Genomic DNA, 20,322 nt, shown 5'->3' on the forward strand with positions numbered 1-20,322 from the left:
ACATAAAATGAAAAATTCACATAACAACTATATAATGATTATTAGAAGCACAAAATGAGAAATTAACATAAGTTTTATGTATATCATATTAACTACCACATATTATCTTATTAAATCTTTACTTTCTATTGTTTTTATATATTGCATTTCTTATATTTAAATTGTTTATTTAAATAATATAATATGAATATGATACATTCTATATCAAAAAAATAAAAATACATTTGATCATAAATACAAAAAATATAACATTAAGTATACGAAGTGTCATGATATACTAGTTTTATATAAAGAAACTCTTCATATATGTAAAAAAGATAATACATACACCTAATTTTTTCTTTAAAAAACAAGTGTTTTTATTAATAAAATAATAATCCAAAAAAAGAAAAGTAGTCTAAATTTCCTTTTAGTTCTTGGATACTGATAAGTAATAACAATTAAAATATATAAGAAAGAATAGAAAGATATTCCATTTATCCATAAAAAGAGGAAGAGATAATATTCCATTTGAAAACCGGCCCGTATAAGTGAACCGGGTCCGAACCCAACCAAGTAGTATAAAAGGAAGAGATAATATTCCATTTGAAAACCGGCCCGTATGAGTGAACCGGGTCCGAACCGAACCAAATAGTATAAAAGGGAGTGATCGGCGGCACCGTCTCTAAACAGAGATATTTTGCGGTAAATTCATTTCATTTCATTCTTTGAATAGGGTTTGAATTTGAGTCTCTTTTTTTAAATTGTAACAGTTTTTGTTCTGCATTCATCACCTTTCACAAATCAAGGCAATGGTATTAATTTCGTTCCTAATTTCTCTCTCTCTATATACATATATCTTTAATCTACGTGTATTACTACATATTTAATTATTAATTTCAAATGTGATTGATTCAAACTTCAAAAGTTATGATGTTGTGTTTTACGTTCAATTTCCATGCGATTGTAAAAAGTTTCAGAAAAATAGTTCACACGTTTCAATTTGTGGGTTAATTTTTCTTACAATTTCAGATGTACTTCATATTCTACTGAACTACTGATGGCTAGTTTTTGGAATCTTTTTTCGAAATGGAATCTTTTTTTCGAAATGGAATATTTTGGAATCTTTTTTTTTGAAATGGGATCTTTTTCCCAAGTGGAATCTTTTTTAATGGCTAGCTTTTGCCAATTCTATTGGTTGAATATATTCAAGTGCGAAGTTCACATTGGCTAGACTATAAGTGAAAAAGACTCATTGAACCACTGCCTTAAAATGTCCATTAACAATGAGACACTCGTTTTGAAGCCTCCCCTTGCGGACGGGCGCAAAACTTTTTTTGTTACACTTTTAGTTGTTATAGTCGGTTAAACAATTAGTTATAGTAAGATTAAAGCTTGGTTATTTTTGTTATTGGTTAATTACTTAGTTAGTGTGAGTTGAGTGCATTCCCTGGTTGTATGTATATTACGCAATTCTGCAGCTGATGTATAGCGATAAATAATTTAGAGGGAAGTGTGGTGTTGTATGTGGATTCAATTTTAGCCTTTTTACTACATATGGATTCATTGCAGACTATAGTACTATGCACACTGCATGGAATTGCAGTAGCCCCAACATTCATCAGGGCAATGGTATACTAATCTGGTTTTGTCTTTAAAATTATTTGTATAAAGGCTGCATCGAAGAAAGTAGTGACAAGAGAAGAATGGGAGAAGAAGCTTAATGATGTGAAGATTAGGAAAAAAGACATGAATAATATGGTAATGAATTTCCTTGTCACGGAGGGTTTTTCTGAAGTTGCCGAGAAGTTCAGGAATGAGTCTGGAACTGATTGTATCCTCTTTGGATTTCTGTCTTTCTTTATTTTCCTTAGCTTCTTTCTTTTTGGCATGGCACTGGCTTCTTTATCAGTATATGCTTGCCCTTATTGATATATAGCAGACATGGATCTTGCAACAATCGCTGATCGTATGGCTGTCAAGGATGCAGTACAACGCGGTAATATTGAGGATGCAATTAAAAAAGTTAATGATTCAAATCTGGAGGTAGGCTTCCCATTCTATATTTTGCAACTTCACATTTCTGTGTCTTTCCCTTTTTCTTAACTATGCAATGCACATAATTCAGCACTCTTCATGATTGTGGTAAATCTTTTTTTTTTTGCTTAACTGATTGGATAATTAGACATGCACTTTATTCATGCGTAGATACATGGTATTCCAATGCACATAATGCATGCATATCCAAGGTTGTGCGTGTATCTGTCTTTGCTACCCGTATTTCTGGGTCATTCTTAAAACCTCTCTAAGCATCATATATTTATCAGAGTTGTATCTATCTGTTCTATAAACTTAATGTGCATTTTGTAATACTGTCTGCAGATACTAGACACGAATCCCCAATTATTTTTCCATCTTCAACAGCAGCGGCTGATAGAACTAATACGGGATGGAAAAATAGAAGAAGCTCTGGAGTTTGCCCGGGAGGAGCTTGCACCAAGGGGGGAGGAAAATGTAAGTCTCAGCTGATTAATTTTTGTGTCTCCATTTTTCACATAAATTTCATATAGAATCCTTATCAATGAAGTATTCCTGGCCTTCTTATTAGTTTGTTAATTGTTTGAACTTTTAAATTACTTTGGTTGTACGTAGTAAGGAATAGTACAAAATGGGAGAATAAATTGCTATCATGGAATTTTTTATGTAATTGGTTGCATGGAATGGCTAATACTTGCCTGAAATTTGGACTCCCTTCAGCCAAGCTTTTTGGGAGAATTGGAGAGGACTGTTGCACTGCTTGCCTTCAAAGATGCCTATAAATGTCCTATTGGTGAGCTTCTTGGCACATCACAGCGTCTAAAGACAGCAAGCGAGGTGAATGCTGCCATACTTACTAGCCAGGGTCATGAAAAAGGTTTGTGTTTGCTGCAAAAATTGTTTCTCGCCATATTTTACTTGGGTACGTGACATTGATCTTAAATTCTAGTTTGCCATATTTAACTATCTGAGATGTGTGTGTTTATCTTTCACTTATTCCTATTAGTTTCTTGTGGTTGAGATATATGGTTTATTGAATAGCAACTGTTGTATTATAGAATTTTGTGACATACTAGAAACTTTGCCAGATTTACACAACAAAACTACTGTTTCGTTAGTGTGTATCAAGTATCAACTCATTTATGATGATTTATGCCTGAAAGATTGATTCAAACTTTTAGAATATTATTTTGGAGAATATTTTAATTATTCAAACTTTTATAGGCAAAGGTTAGTATTTTGTGGTGTATAAGATATGAACCTTCAACCTCCTTTTTACTCCACTCCCTAAACACTCCACTCTTATCACTTGACCTTATGACTCCCTCATATTTTCATCACTAACATATATGCTATTTCCCCCCATTAAAATATCTATTTACAAATTGATTGAGAATTGTACAAATCATTCAATTTGCACATGCCTAACTTGAGGAGTTGAGGATAATGCCAGTTTATAATGTTTAAGGATAACAGTAAATGCGGAGGTTAAGTAATGGGTTGGAAGAGTATTGTACGTGTATGCTCGAGTGACTATTGTTGGATTTTTTCTGAATACAATTGTGCCAAGTGGGCTCCATTTGTTTTAAAGTTTGTACTGTTTGCTGTATTTTTATTATGTTTCAATGCTCCAAGATTGTTTGTTGTCTCGAAATTACACTCACCTCCCCTTTAGGTGAGTTCAATGTAATTTTAATCATGACCTTGAAAGGATGGTAATTGTAATGATAACATAAATCTGAAGAGAGGTTAGTGTAATATCTGAAACAAAAGAAATCTCAAGTATGATTAAATCAGACCTCCCTGTGTAATTTCCCCCTGTTCCTGAACTGTTTAAAGCACTTCAATTTTGCTATATTTTTCATTTTCTGAATTATATGCTAATGAAATGCTCTGAAATTGGGTAACTTGATTGATTCTATTGCATCAGACCCAAAACTTCCAAGCTTGTTGAAGATGCTGATATGGTCCCAAAACCAGCTGGATGAGAAAGCTGCTTATCCTCGCATAAATGATCTCTCCAAAGGTACATTAGAAGACCCTGTTGTTTGAATACTTGTCATTTCAGTTTTAGTTTAGAGCATTAGATTTTTGGATGAAGATATTGTGGTCATTGTCCTGAAGAATTGCGTATTCACTTCAATCCAAAGATATTTGTTAAAATCTGTGTCCAGTTTCTCATACATAGCTGTTCTACTGGTTTTATACCGTTGTACAAAGACATTTCAATGCAGTCATCAATTCTATTATGAATCAACAGATTGTTAAGGTATTTTCTGTTGTGTATTAAGGTTTATCCTGATAAATGCTAGCACAAATCTGACCCTATCATTATTTCTGATGGGACCGTTATAATTTTCAACTATCTTCAAATCGCTGTTGGCCTGTTACCTGCTCTGCTTCATTGATGAATGACAAAGACCCAAGTTCATTTCTGAAATCTTATACATGTTTTTTTGCCCTTGAAAAACAAAATGTGTTAAATTGGTCCTTAGAATTCTAAATGGCATCTAAATTTGATCTTGACATGGATTAAAGCATCTCTTAAATTTGTCCTGAAAAGGATAATTTTACTATAATTTTAACCTTTTTTTTTGTTAGGGACTGAAGGTGTCTATTGTAAAATTTGAAGGACCAATATGAGTATTTTTTCATAATGAATTAAGGAATTAAGAAAACAGGTGCCTTTTTTTCTCTATAGCTCAGTTTAACATTGCTTTTGAAGAGGGTGTCTGCAATTTACTTGGCCAAGTTTTACTATTTTTATACCATGTTGTAGCTCAAGACAGAAGACTAAATGTAAACTAAAGACTGTTATAGTTCATGACAGAAGTAAAGGATGTACACTCACACAATGGGTGAGAACATGACCCTTTAAAATTCCTGCAATGTTTTACTTATCTGGGAAACCAGAAACATAAAAAGAACATAATAATACCATAAATGAGAAAACAAGCCTCAATAAATAAACAAGCAAGCATGTCACTTGGTTATGACCAAAAGCACAAAAACCCAGGTTGTGTTGTTCTTGCTGCTCATGTTTGTGACCTCCTGGACTCTTGCATCTCCCATGAATTTCTTAGCTGCATCTCTCAGATCAAAATGGGAACATCCATCATCAAAGTTGAGTGCATAACTTGAAGGATCATATTGGAACTTGAGTTGCTTCTTCTTGCCACCATTCTTCAAAGCCTTCTTCACTGTAGCTCTCATCCTCCAAAACAAGCTCTTGCAACGTTTCTTGCCATAAGCATTCACCCATTCAAAGTTCCCAAACAAACCCATGTGTGGAAGAATTTGAAGAGGAGCTTGAAGCAATGTGCTATAAAACAAGAAGGTAAAGTATATATTTATAATGAGAAAATGGGATAGAGAGAGTAGTAGCTAGGAGTAAAGGTATGGTCTATTCAAAACGCAAGTGTGATATTGCATTGTTTGGATTGTAGTATGTGTTTGTAGGGGATGGGAGGAAAATGCTTGAAAAGGTTAAAACTTTTGGTGATGGGGTTGAAGGAGAAGAAACATGGAAATGGAAAAGAAAAGAGCAGAACGTAATCTTTTTGGTCTTTCAAAGAAGGTGTGCAGACTCAGGTGCATTCTCCACAGTTTTATCTGTAGGGAGGGTCACTTTGGGATTCTAAAATTCCATCTTCTATAGTATATAGTTATAGCAAATATATATATAGAGAGAGAGTGTGTGTATGCGTGTATAAGGGATGGTGGGTTTGAATTGCTATGGGCAGAGTGCCCTTAAGTCTAAGGTCGTTTCTCTATCAGATCAGAGATTTCAGAATGTTGTTGTAGCATAACGAATTTTAGTATAATGAAAGCTAACCATATCTCTTCACCTATATTTTTTTCGAAAAAACTTATATGGAGACGTATTTAATACATCATATTTAAAAATAATTACATTTTATTATTTTTGATGTTATTATTGAAGATTAATATTAATTAGAATTAAAATAGTAATGTATTGTCAAGATCTTATTTATTGTTTCTATATGGTTTTATCTTTACACAAATCTTTCTTTATTTTCTTAACTAAAACCATTAAATCTCCTTCCTTTTTTGTGAAATGCTTGATTCTAGGATATTACATTATCTACTTTGATTATGTTGGGTTAGACTCAAATTTTGATACGTTCAAAATGTGGATGGGTCGTCTTCTTTTAAGCATAATCACATGAAAAGTGGAAGATATTTGTTTTTATTTTATTTGGTAGAGAAATATTTAGTTACACAAACCTTAATTAGATAAAATCAAAGTTAAAATATCAATAATATCAATTTTAGTTGGTATATAACTTGGCTACTTAAACATAACATAATTAGTATATAGCCCTTTATATCAAAATACATTTTAGATAAGTTAATCCATTTCTTTTTCTGTTAATTATACGTATCATTTCCTATTTTCTCCTTTCATGTCTCTCTTCCTTATATCCTTCTACACTTATATTTTAGGTTTAGGCTTGTAGGGTAAACATTTGTGTATGTAACGTTGCTTTTGTGGTCTATATATTTTATGTTTAATGAAACTAATTTTCATGTATTTTTAGTATAAAACTTAAAAATTACCACCCAATTATTTATTGTTGTATCATTAAAGATAGTCCAAAAAGTGAATGTTACACATTATGGTGTAATTTAGTTCATAAATTTCAAAAAAAATGTGTGAAAATTTAATGTTTTTTATTGGACAAAAATATGTTGTCCCATATTTTGTATCATTCCATATGCTTAATTATTTTTATTGTATAAAACATGATATAATTAAATAAATAAATTTTAAAATTATGTTTTTTGGTCAATCATAACACATTGGCACCCGTAGAGACATAAAGTATAAAGTGTGAGAATTCCATATAGTTTCTATATATATAGTTTTTAAATGATGTGAACTAAATCACATATAATACAAGGTTAAGAGATGTTTTTGAACATTGAAGAACTATTTTGCATAATAATTATTTTTACACAAATTTTGAAATTTATTGACTAAATCCCACATGGCACGAAATTTATGAGGAGTTATTGACTTTTCCCATCAAAACAGTTCAATTTCATACTAACTACCTCAAAGGTTAGCATAGGATAATATGATAATATAAGCTATGTATAATTGATTAAAAATGTAAAATTACACTACCAATATTTTAAAATGAAACAATATTCATACAAGTACGAAACAAAACTTAAATGCATCCATATATGTTCTGTGTTACTTGAGTTATTGGCATTTAAAAATACGGAAGAAACTTAATTCTCTTAACTCACTGTAAAGGTAGCTCATCATAGATGACAATATAAATATTTTTTACATTGTCACTGTATTATCCACTATTTATCTTCAATCGTTATTGACTCTTAAAAATAATAATAATACAGATGAGAGATATATGCACTAATTATGTATAAATTTTGACATTGTCAATATATAAATATTATACTCATAAAATTATTGAATAAAGATTTGAGACAAAATTTTCATCACTTGAATATTAAAAACATCAGTGACAAGTATTATAAGGATTTAGGGAAAATGTACTGCTAATGTTGCTCTCATCAAAAAATTGTTTATGTTGTTACCTTTTTTATGATTCAAACCTTACTTTTGTTTCTCTATCCTATTGTCTAGTACAAAATTGCTTACGAATTTAACTTAACTAAAACTACACATTCATGAAGCTAGAGTAGGAGCGTGCAACATTTATTGTTTTTTATTCATTTGTATATATCTTCCTATACCCTTGCTGAGTTTAGAGATATTCTAATCATAGTGCATTATAAATAAGTGGTAGTCTTGTGGATGAAAAAATACTCACGGAAAGAGTTAGTTTTACATACCTATGAATATTCTTGACCCAGATAGGAAGAGGTGGCAAAACGGGCCGCCCAACCCGATTAGCCTGCGTCCGTAAATGCTCGCAAAAATTTAAGCGGGTGCGGACATGCCCGCATTGATTTAACAGACAAAATTCAATGCCCTGCCCGTTTTAAAACGGACTAACGGGCTTGCAGACGGCCCGCAAACATTGTTGAATAATTAAAAAAAATAAAAATTCATATAATAATTGAAATGAAATTAAATAAAGTAGTTGAAGATAAAAAAGTAACAAATTTTTTGATATTTTATATGAAGTTTAACAAATCACATTAGATTACAATTTTTTATGGATTAAAAATCACATTCCATCATAACTTATTTAAAGTTTTATTATTTTTTTCCTTAAATTATGTTTATGGGCTGCCCGCATGCCCAACGGAAATGCCCGCGAACTTGACGAACAAAATGGGCGAGCGAAACAGGCAAATAGACAAAATTTGTATGTTTTGTCCACACAAAAAATACAGGCAATGCAAGGGCGGCCACGAGCAATATCCATTTTGCCATCTTTACAAACACGATTGCCTCCAGTCAATGTGACCAGTAGGAAACAAAAAAAACTCAGTAACATAATTATAAATAAAGTAGGGAAGTGTAGTAGTAAAAAGATAGTAAAAGTGGGGAAAGAAAGTAGATGATGATGAAACAATTGAAAGCAGAGTTTTTGGGTCCTAAACTGGTTTGTCTCCCACACAATGCCAAACCAGAAACCATGTGGTCTTTCTCTGATTACCTTCTGCCATAACATCTCTGATTCTATACCTTTTTGTCTTCTTCTCTAAAGTCTTTTTTGACTTTTTGCTTTATACATATATTTTTTCAGATTAAATTCCCTCTTGTCTCATTCTTTATCACATATCCTTATGTCCCTTCTTATGGCTCATTGCTTATAGTACTGCTTCACCATTATGGTTGTAGGGTCCCCCCCCCCCTTTAAGGTGACTTGTCATTCTACCCAACACAACAACTCTTGGCACCCTATGCAATGTCCTTATCTCTTCAATAATCCATTTCTCTTCATTTTCACTTTTTATAATATATTTATATCTGTCATTTAGAATGTTTCTAAGTTTTTACTCTCTACATTATTTGTGCTTTTTTTATAGTCTATAATTGTCTTATTCAAATCACTTCATTTTTTTTTGAAAGCATTTGCTTTTATTTTTCATCTTTAGTTAAATGATGATATGGGTGAACTAAAATTGCTTCATTTGATAAAAATTTAACTTATATCTAATAAGATATTCATGTGAGAATATTGTTGATCGATGATTTGTGTGTTTCATTTTTCGACAAGCCTCAAAGATTCAACTTAGCTAAACTTAATTTCATTGAAAAATTAAGTAAAAAATACTGATACATTATTAAAAAATTATACTAATTGTTATTCTCAGATTGATTTTATATTAATATGATGCTATAATTTCTAGATTTTGTTAACATATAGCAACTCTGGTAGAATCCAATGGTGTGAAAATGATTTTTGTAATCTAAATTTATGATTAAGTCATGTATATTTAGTCGTATAAGACTTTGATTCCTGTGAATAACACTTATTAAGATGAACAGTCACAAATCCAAAAAAGATTAAATCCTTACCTATAAAGTGAAAATATATCATTGATAGTACTAAAAAAATAATATGACACTTAGTATGGTCCTCCAAATGTGTCCCCTTTTTATATTGGTCTATAAGATTATAGGGTGCAAATAGTGAGAATGAATTTGTGATTTGAGTCTTATAAAGCCATATTATGCTACTTAGTTTAATAGTGTAAAATGTTGCTAAATTCCTAAAATAACTAAAAAGGCAAGGCTTCAATTCCTTGAGCAATACTTATTAGTAGCAGCAACCACAAACTCAAAATAGATTAGATCCTTACAGATTAAAGGATATATTTGATAGTAAAAAATAATAATATGATACTTGGAATGTCCTCCGAATGTGTCTTATTTTGCAATAGTGTATAAGATGGTAGGTGCAAATATTGAGAATGAATAGGGATGCAGAGCAATTAGTTTAGAGTAATAAATAAGCGAAACACTCGCAACTGTCAAGTCAGTAATATGCATGATCCTTCACATCACAATCACTCATAGCTAGACTCTCCTATATATTATTAGGTGTCTTTCATTCCACACTTTTCTTCTTTCTCATCTCATTTTATACAATTAATTCAACACAAGAACAAATCAGGGGAAAATAGTTTCAATTTCATTCTAAAACACCCCAAACAAATTTATCCTTATTAAAACTTATCCTAGATCAATATTTAAGATTTTTGGCAACTAAACATACTATATGTTCCTGAAAGCTATCATGAAAACTACTAATCTAATTGACATTTAATATTTTTTTTAGTACTAAATTGGAGATTATTATTTTTCAGTGCCAACTTTTAATTTTTCTTAGATAAATTTATTTCTTTAAAATGGGAAGTTTCAATTAATCCCCAAAATTCTAAAAGATTACACAAAATTTGTCCTTATAAAAACTATAATGTCCTTGGATTTAAAAGTATGTTTAGAATTTTTTAGTATTATCAAAGATATTCATTCATTTTTTAGGTAAGAAATTAATCTATTTCGGGTTTTATGGTTGTCATTCCCAAGAAGTATCACTTATATGAATTGAATTATTGACATTTTGATTATCTTAAATATCTAATAAGTTCTTATATTATTAGACCAACATCTTGTTGATAAAATATCTTTAGAATGATCATTATTGAAGATTTGTTAGAATAAGACTATTAATTCTGTTGGGGCCACTTTGTTTTTTACCTTCTGAAAATGCTTTATTCCCTTTGATAGGCCCATCCTCTTTGCCAATCTTGAACCAAGTATCAAAGTGCTTACTTTCCTTATGTCTTTATCGCCCTTGTTCATTCAGAACTAGTAGCAATTAGTCATCCATCTTTTTGGGAGCAAGTTCCCAAAAATTGAACAAAAGAGGGGTTTCCTAATTCCTACCTATGATATTTATCGGTACACATATGCTATCCCACAGTTTGTGTCACCCCATATGCCATGAGCTTGTGATTGGTCAGAAAAAATATATTTAAGTTAAAACTTAATTATTAAATATTTTTCTAACCAATCACAAGCTCGTGGCACATGGAGTGGGACAACAGATGTGCTCCCGATATTTACACTACATAGTAGATAAGGTTGTTTTCCTACTTCCCTCTTTTGGTCAAATAGTTTATTTTTCAGACCAAACTACATATAGTAACAATATCTAGAATTTGATTCTTGTCATCATAGTCCTATTCATGGTTTCAATCATGGGCCCTGGGCCTCAAAGTTTAATCCTAAGAAAAACCCAATAATATACAAGTTGAACCAACTCCTATTAATAAACAACCTTGGTATCAACAATTGAAAAGAAAAATATGAATGAATATTGATATGCACAGTTATAAATGTCAACAAGCTAGACATGTCACATGTTAGAGTTGTAATGAAAAACACATGTTGAAGTGATACTAGTAATGTCCTAATTGGGTCCATTTTTTTATTCATTTATAAAGTTGCATGCTTTATTTTGTATACTTTATTACTAATCACATGCCATGCTGACATTAAAAAATCTCTATCAAATCTTCAAAGGAGACAAGTAAAAAAAGTTGGAGATTGCAAAAGCATGTAGTGTTATTATCCAAAGTGTGAAATCTAAAAAAGTGTCATTTTACTATAAGAACTAGTGTTTGCTTAATGAGTAAAAAGCTTCATGGGGTTCCACATTTCATGCTACTACAATAAAATCTCATTTGGATTTGCCACCTACATATATTAATCTTTTTTAATTATAGGCTTTAATAGCATGTTCTCATTGGATCTCTCTATTCCCCCTTTGTTTCCTAGTGTTCAGTGGCATAGGATGAACCATAATTTTTGGGGAATCTAAAGTCTAAACAAGAATCTAATATATAAATTAAGTATGTAATATTATATTGGTTTTGCTTTCCTTGTCCTTAGGGTAATGGTTAGGGTCTTAGGGACCCAAAGATGCAATAATATTAGAAGGGTATATACTTAATGTTTAAGGGGCAATGTGGGTAATGGCTTTACACTTTTGGTTTCTTAATGGACATCAACTACAATTGATAACAAAACTCATTATAACTAAAAATTGTAATATAATATGATGACTCATACTTTATACCAATCCATATACCAAAGTATGAAAATCGGTCCAAAATTAATAAACTTAAAAAAAATATTGGACATGTGATGTTTCCCTTAAAACTGTAGTTTAACAAAAAAACTAACCATCAATATAGTTTTAAAAAACATGGCATAACATTAAAGAAATTGAGTATAGGGTTATTTTCTTTTATTAAAGTCGTCTATTTCTCCTAATCATTCAATTACTTTAAATTATTAATAAGTACAGTGAATCAAAATTAAAAGTGGTTTATAGCTTCTTTAATGTAAACTATCATATGTTATAAATGTATGAAATAGTGACATTTGGAGTTTAACTAACTTTCTGTATTGGACTCTTCAATAGTTAAACATAAAAAAAAAATTTTATTTTTTAATTAAAATTAACATAAAATCATGATCATTAAATATTATTTTTTATCATATATCACACAATACTGAATTCTATAATATTTGAGATGATCCGTATATGTTATTTTAGAAAGTGAAAAGATTTGATGGTGCATAGATCACATTTAAAAATAGTAATACTAAAAGTAAGTAAGAGATATTATAAATTGTTTAAAAGCTAATAAGTAATTCAAGGATAATAATCTGTCATTTGTAGCTTAATATGACCATTTGTACCTATAAGTTATTTATGAATCATGAATCTAAACCATAGAAATATCTCGTGGACACAACATTTGATATATTAATTAAGAATGCCCGTCATGATTTCAATTTGAAATTCTTATAACCCAACAAAAATGAACTTCATATACTAATTAATCACTTAGTTCGATAATAGAAATTGCACAAAACTGTTTAGCTAGCTAGATTTGCCCAAGTCACTCACATCACATTTCAATCTTTCATTGCCAACACAATCTATCCAAATAGTACATCCTAGTACTAACCTAAAAATCTACACCATAAAGAGAGATTAAACTAATAAAATTTTGTTCCATTGCCTACTCAGACCTTATAAAACCCCTAAAAAGAATATTCTTTGTCTCATTTTCTAGCAAATAAAATAAGGACACGACAATGGACAATAAATACCAATTTTTAATGTTTACCACAAGAAAATCCTTTGATTTCAGCACCACATGATCTTCCTAGTGGATGCTCACAATAGTAGTATGTCAACATCTTCTCCAAGGAAAAAAAGAAGTGTGTTACTACATGTTAAAAACATATAATTAAGTTTAAAATTTAATAATAAAGTATTTTTCTGACCAGAAAATAATACATAAAGTAACATTTTTGGGATAAAAAATGTGCTCCCCACAATATCCAACTACATTTTGTTACTCGGAGCCCACCACTTCTATATCTCTAACTTCCCCTTATACTATTACTACATTACATTTCCCACTATCTAGTTTACACAAAACTTAGGAACCATTAATATTAGTGAAAGTATCACTAATATAAACTTGCATTATCTCCCTAAGCCTCCAATGGGGTCTCTACCTTCGCCTCTATGATCAATGCCATCATAGTCACCCTCCCTCCAAAATATTATTTCAAATTATATTGTCGGTGGTATTTTTTTGTCCTAATGAACCAACCCGAGATGTGAATCTCCCTAATTCAATTGAGCTATTGTGGCAATTGGATGTTGCACATAATCAAATTGTGGTAGTAAATACAATCATTTTAGCTAAGGGGATTGATTGATTGAGACATATATATGATGGATCACACATGAGAAACATTTCCACCTTGGAGGACAACTATGAGAATTGGACTTTTAGAGAGAAGCCATGGACAAATTCTTAGGAAGGCCCAAAACAAGGTTGCTAATTAAGCCCATGCCCCATTTAAAGGTTGCTCAACTTTCCTTCTTTTTTGGGATTGGTCAAGGAGTCAAAACTGAAAAGGTTTCACCACCATGAAAAGAAGAGAAAAAATGGTTTGAGATGGGTCCATAATTCATGTGACCACACACTACATTCTCTGACCAAAGCTGTTACTTAGGCAAAGATCTTGGCACGTGATAACTATAGCATGCACGCGTGAAGCTTTGTTCCACATTTTATTTTGAAGCATTGATGTTGGAGACAATCTTCGGGGCCACATGTTGTGTTTGGGCGTCAACAGGATGATACAAGAGGAAGGGGTTTTGATCTTTGAATTCGGCAACTTAGGTTATGTTTGCGATTTGGTTTTTGGAGGGCAGTGGAGGGAAGAGGAATATTTGGAAGACATGAAATACACTTATGAGATGACTCTCAAGCCTTCTATTTCCCTTCCTTCCCCTTCAGATTCAAACTCGCAAACAAACCCTTAGAGTCACCATATTCTTTGTTTTTAATATTGTTCCTAACGAAATAACAAAATTCTTATTTTTTGTTCTTAAATAAGAACAATTCTTGGTTGTTTTTAACCAATAGAAGGTGAGGAGAAAATTAGATGGTGTGTGAAAAAGGTAAATGTTGTGTGAGCCAAATAAAAATAAGAATGATATTTATATTATGAGAAAAAATATATATTGTTCTTATTTCATGAGAAGTTGCAGGTAAATTATAAAAAAATAATGTGTGATACCCAAATAAGAATTAAAATGTTATTTGATGATGAAGATGCTCATGGTTAATGTTATGGGGTAATTTTGTATATATGTATTGATAAAATAAAAATCTATATATAATCAGTGTATTATCTACTATTCATTTGTATTACTTTTATTTAAAAATTAATAATAATTAAAAATAAATGACAGATGATGCACCAATAATTAAAAAACTCTTATATTATCGCTGCATACATCTTTTGATTAAAATATTCTCATATAATTTTTATTTATTTTTATGGATGTTTAACTTAGTTAATGTTATAGGGTGATTGGGTTCATGTTTTTCTCATAGGTACCTTGCATGAGGGATATTTGTGTGATGAATTATGATTCATCATATAGTTATACCATGGTAGACATCTGCTGTTCTAAAACAATATCACTCTATGTGTTACTACTTGTGATTGATCAAAAAAATAATTAATTATTAAAATTTTAATTTAAATATATTTTTTCAACTAATCACAAACAATAACATACTTTGTGTTACAGTAAATGTGTCGCCGTTATATCATGGTTTTCATTTTTACTACCTTCGGTGAATACGTTGTGAAATTGCCTAAAGTAGTGCCACGTGTGTAATGATATCAAATAAACTTTCCATTATTAAAACCAAAATAAACGTCTAGTGCTCTTCACGAGTGATATTCTATGATACATTTTGTATCATTTCATGTGTCATAAATTATAATTGGTTAGTATATATATTTAAATTAAAATTTTAATTATTAAATATTTTCTAACTAATTATATCTCGTGATACATAAAGTGATACAATATTATAAGATAAAAGTCGTGGTCAAGAGTGCTATCCACCTTAGAAATGTATAATTACTCATTTGTCTTATTTTCTAGTGTCTTCTTTATTTACATTTACTTCATACCAACCAAAAGGAGGTTAAATTGGTAATAAAACTACCTTTTGAACATGAGGGACGGAAAATATGTTTTGAATTCAACTCATGTAGCTCTCATCACATGCATGCAATGGTGACATTAACTATGATTTCAAAGGGAAAGAATTATCTTCCATCTTCTTGGAGTTGTTCTATTTATTCCTAAGGGTAAAAGGACATGTAGTTATATATTAAACATTGTTTTTTTGGTTTTGTTAATCTCCTCTCCAATACCTCTTGGCTTTCACACAAATGTCAATTATTTAGGTTTCATATCACTAATAAAAATATGTTTTGTTAATTAAGAAAAAAGAATTATATATCTCTTCATATTCTGAGACAACTTATTTTCTTTAGCTAGTAAAAATATGATATGTGTGATATTCTATTTAGTTTTTATTTATTTATAGAAAACGATAAAATAAGACACATTTCAAGAAGATAATTTATTTCCTTATACCATAAGTCCATAATATATTTTATTCCCTTCAAAAAATAAACATTCATTATTTTGTTTCTTCACTTTTTAGTATTACTGAGAGTATCTCCTCACTCCTATGATAAGATCTATATTTGGAAGTGTGTAATTGTCCTCCCAATAAAGTTCACTTCCAATAATCAAACTCTTTACTTTTTGTTTAATAAAATCTAACAAAACATTACACAACTAGACCAACTATATTTCGTTTTCTTAATATAAAATGAGTATATCACTAATGAAGAGAGAATTATTTCAAAAAAGATAGAGAAATGAAACTTTGAATGAGATATCTATCTATTTAATTATAATTTTGTATCCAACTTCCAAAGAGTTTGTCCTTTTTTGAGATATAGGCAAACCCACCCACATGCTTCTCTCTCTTTCATCTTGAAGGCCTCAATTTGAAGTATTTGAACCACCTTCGAGACACTGAATCAACCAAACTACTACTACTACTACTTCCTCAACTCTCAATGAACATGGTTCAACACACAAGAACTTAACTTGCATTTTCAAAACTAACAAATCACCTATAATGGTAGTTCTACAACAACACCATAACCTTAACACTGGCTTTCCATGGCCACCAATAGGGGCACCCCTTAACGTGCAGGGTCAAAGAGATGAACAACAACAACAACATCATCATCAGCATTGGAGCAACACCAACTTTGATACTTCAGTTAATGCACTTTCGTTTGGATTTGTAGCTACTGCTATTCTTATCTCCATGTTTTTGCTCATGGCCATTTTTGAGAGATTCATCCGACCCACTTCTCCGACCACCCGTCGCCGGAGCCGCCGTGGAACTCACTCTCAGGTGGCCCTTGATGGGAAACTCACTCACCCATCACCAAAAGTGAGTATTTTTAAGTAAAAAAGTAATTTTTTTATTATTTTGGCCTCTTGGGGTGTTTTCTAATTTCATGATTATGTGAAAGCTTTTATAATTATAACTTTCCTGCGTGTTTGCCTTGGTTTCCTTTATAATGCTAGCTATTGCAGAGTTCTGTGTTGATGCTTTTAATTTGGGTAGTTATTATGGTTTGGTTGTTATGTATTTATCTGTCAAAAGTGTTTTGTTACCTAATTTTGATGTCTTTTGTTTATAGGTTGTTTTTTTTCCATCTTTTGCTATTTGATGTAACTACTCAATACCTTAAATTGCATTTGCTTGTTTCCTATGATATTGCAATGTTGGATTTTGGGCATTTATGAATTTTACTTACATGTCCTGTTCTGTTTTATGCTTTCTATTTTATGTTGAATTTATCTTCTGTCCTGGGTGTTTTCCTTCATAAGAATTGTATCTTCTTGTTCCTATTTTAAGAACTATTGTGCATTTTCCTATTCCCTTGGCTCTCATATTCTTCTCAAACACAAAATGTTCTCCCACTATAGATTTTTCCTATTAACCAAACTTTCAAATGCTCATGCTTTTCTCTAATTTGGTAAAGAGATGCACTAATAGTGTTCTTTATCAACATGATTGGTAAATTTAACCCTTGATTTCCCTTTGAGAAAAAGGGTGAACCTGTCAACTCTGAATTTAGCATCTTACAGACCCAATTTTATTCTATTTTATACTTTTTATGGCTATATGAAGTTAGGATCTCTATCCTAACCCCACCACCAAAATTTTCATTTCATTACGTCTGCATTTGCAAGATCTGTCAAATACCTTAATTATGATTAAATTGTGTTGTCTTTTTTTTTTATGGAGATGGTCCTCTCTTGAAGTTTTCTACTGAATTTTTGCCCCTACCTTAGCCATGAATCTTTTGAGGCTTATTTATTCAACTTTGTGGAGTTGTTTCTCTCAACTTTAAGAATTGTATTAAATAATTTGTTTGTCTACATTAGCCAATTAGATTTTGAATGCAAAAGCTCACTAATCAAATAATACAGAATTTAATAATGTACTTGTTTGTCATTTAGATCACATTTGAGATATCACTATGGTGATAATAGAATACAGAAAAAAAGGATTAGAAAACATGCTTCCACACTTAGGCTTGTGACTGAGATTCTTTTTATTGTTTATGGTAATGACTAATGATACCACTCAGACACTCAGGTACCATGTAGGGAAAACTCTTCTGATTAAAAGTTATGATATAAAATAGTACTCAACATAATTGATTCTTCAATAATTAATTGTAAAGTTAAGTGAACCAAAACCCTCCACTGATATGTATTAATTGAACATTATGTTTTATTGCTTTATTTTTCTGTGGATCCATGTCTCATCTTATGATTATATCTAGGTGGACAGAGTTCATGTCCAACATGATATTTTTATGTTAAAGTCAAATATATGATACAATGTTGGATGATGTTGGTGCCTTATCTAACATGTCCATACTGACAGAAAAGAAATATAAAAATTCAGTAGCATTGTCACTTTGTTGGGTTGGATGAATGTGTTTTTTGTTGTTTATTTAATTTAACTTTTGTATGCTCCACCAAGAAAGGATTATGTGAACCATGTGAATCTTATTATTCAAATTTCAACTACTTTCATGATTGAGGAGGTGTATATCACTAGCAGAGCCTTGGCTTGTAAGCTAAGTATCAGATGCAAACAACTTAACAGCACAATTACGCGTAACTACTGTTTCTTGTGACGATCTTTGTTTTATACACACATTAGTGCTTAAGGGCGACATCGAAAATAATGAAATTTTTTATTTTGGACCCGGCCACATATTATAGTTGTTATGCATGACAGTATTCAATTTGCTTTTGCTCTATGCATGCTGACATTGTGTTTGAAATGTTCTTGGCAAATAGCATTCTACCTCGCCATTATAATACTGTTACAAAGAACCAAGTTGATTGAATCTTTAGCCGAAAATCTTATAGGCAATCAATTGCTTTCTGTTTGTTAACATTTTACTATTTGGTATTTGAATCTGCAGATGAGTTTATATGCCACTTGGGTCTCAGTTATGATGCCTGGAGATGAGTTACCTACATTCATCGCTCACCCCGCGCCTGTTCCGTGTTGCCCTGAACGGATTTCGTGGCCTTCTCATCAGCCTAGCACATTAACTTCTTCCACTTCCAGCACCATACCTATTGGCAACCAAGTATGAGAGAATTGAATATGACAAAAGTTCTATATACTGCATTTAGGAGTTGATGAATATTGTGTGATATTGTGACAATAGACAATTAAGGATTGCCTTCCATCCATTTTTAGCTAGAAGAGCTCTTTATAGCTTATACTTTGTATATATGATTTAGTTTAAGCCAAACTTGGGTAAGTAACTGATATCTTTCAAGATCTGTAATTGCTCCTCCCAACAAGTATCTGTTTTTTTTTTTTTTTAATGTCTATTCAGTGTTGAGAAGCGCCTAATCACATTTTAGCGCTTCATGGAAAATATTTCGGCCTAAGTTAAAGATAATGGATGATACCTTTATAGTTTAAATTTTGAAAAAGGAAAATAAAGGCCATGAGTACTGTACTTTGGATTATAGTCTCAAAATATAGTGTTGGCTTTTCACTTTCATGTTTCATCCATGTGATGATGTAGGACACTAGTAATGGAATGTATTGTGAAGGAATCTTATGTTTTGCAATATAATAAGGTGAAGGACATTTCAAGTTCTATATAATAATGAGTAAGTCCATACAAATAAGTTTCATTCAATTGCCTTTTTTTACTTGTCCTACCATGCTACCCTACTCCATTGTTTTCATGCATATAATAATTTAAAACACGTGATATTTTGGTTGAATGGGATGTCTATTTTGATAGGGAACTAATACTTTCGAAATGTATGGTTATCTCTCCTAATAAATATTATTCACAAAAATCAAACCTTAGACCTTTTTAGTCGTTTTAGTATCTAGCAATGTCTTATATCACTTGACCAATAACTTTGATGGTCTCGATAGTTTAGGGTAAGGTTGAATATTTCATTGTGACAAAATAGCAGGTGAATATTTTGGTACAGAGTGAATTCATATATTGGCAGAAACGCAATCTTTCCTAACTTGCCAATCTTTGAAGAAAGAAATTGCAGAGGAGAATACAGAGTACTGACCCAAGTAAAGTAAAACATAGGTCTATCTTTTACTACAAGTATTTACGTATTCTAGTATCCAAAAAGCCATGTTGGGGGTTGGGACCAATTACCCTTTTTCTCTCACTTCTATAACTCAGTCCTACACTTCACATTTGACTCCAAATATTTACATCCCCAAACTGCATTTACTCCAAGTTCGCCAAAAGTACAGAAATTATGATCACAATTAACATGTTTCACTAGTTACATTTTGGCACCACGGTTTCAT

The 20,322-nt window shown here is 31.2% G+C and overlaps 2 protein-coding genes across 3 annotated transcripts; both read left to right on the forward strand.

Moving 5' to 3' along the window:
- LOC109345621 (glucose-induced degradation protein 8 homolog) lies at window positions 707-4,304 on the forward strand. Of its 2 annotated transcripts, none has more exons than XM_019584725.1 (6): window positions 707-794; window positions 1,654-1,813; window positions 1,919-2,025; window positions 2,362-2,493; window positions 2,737-2,893; window positions 3,947-4,304. In XM_019584725.1, exons 1-6 carry the CDS (start codon window positions 792-794, stop codon window positions 4,066-4,068), a joined length of 681 nt encoding a protein of 226 aa, XP_019440270.1. In that variant the 5' UTR covers window positions 707-791; the 3' UTR covers window positions 4,069-4,304. The 2 variants fall into 2 exon arrangements, with proteins under 2 accessions (XP_019440270.1, XP_019440269.1); XM_019584724.1 differs by having other exon boundaries at window positions 1,922-2,025; window positions 2,737-2,938.
- Window positions 16,336-19,298, forward strand: LOC109345622. The gene is made up of 2 exons (XM_019584726.1): window positions 16,336-16,875; window positions 18,938-19,298. Exons 1-2 carry the CDS (start codon window positions 16,552-16,554, stop codon window positions 19,112-19,114), a joined length of 501 nt encoding a protein of 166 aa, XP_019440271.1. The 5' UTR covers window positions 16,336-16,551; the 3' UTR covers window positions 19,115-19,298.

Source organism: Lupinus angustifolius, chromosome LG04 (assembly GCF_001865875.1).
Source record: "Lupinus angustifolius cultivar Tanjil chromosome LG04, LupAngTanjil_v1.0, whole genome shotgun sequence".
Classification (NCBI taxonomy): Eukaryota; Viridiplantae; Streptophyta; class Magnoliopsida; order Fabales; family Fabaceae; genus Lupinus; species Lupinus angustifolius.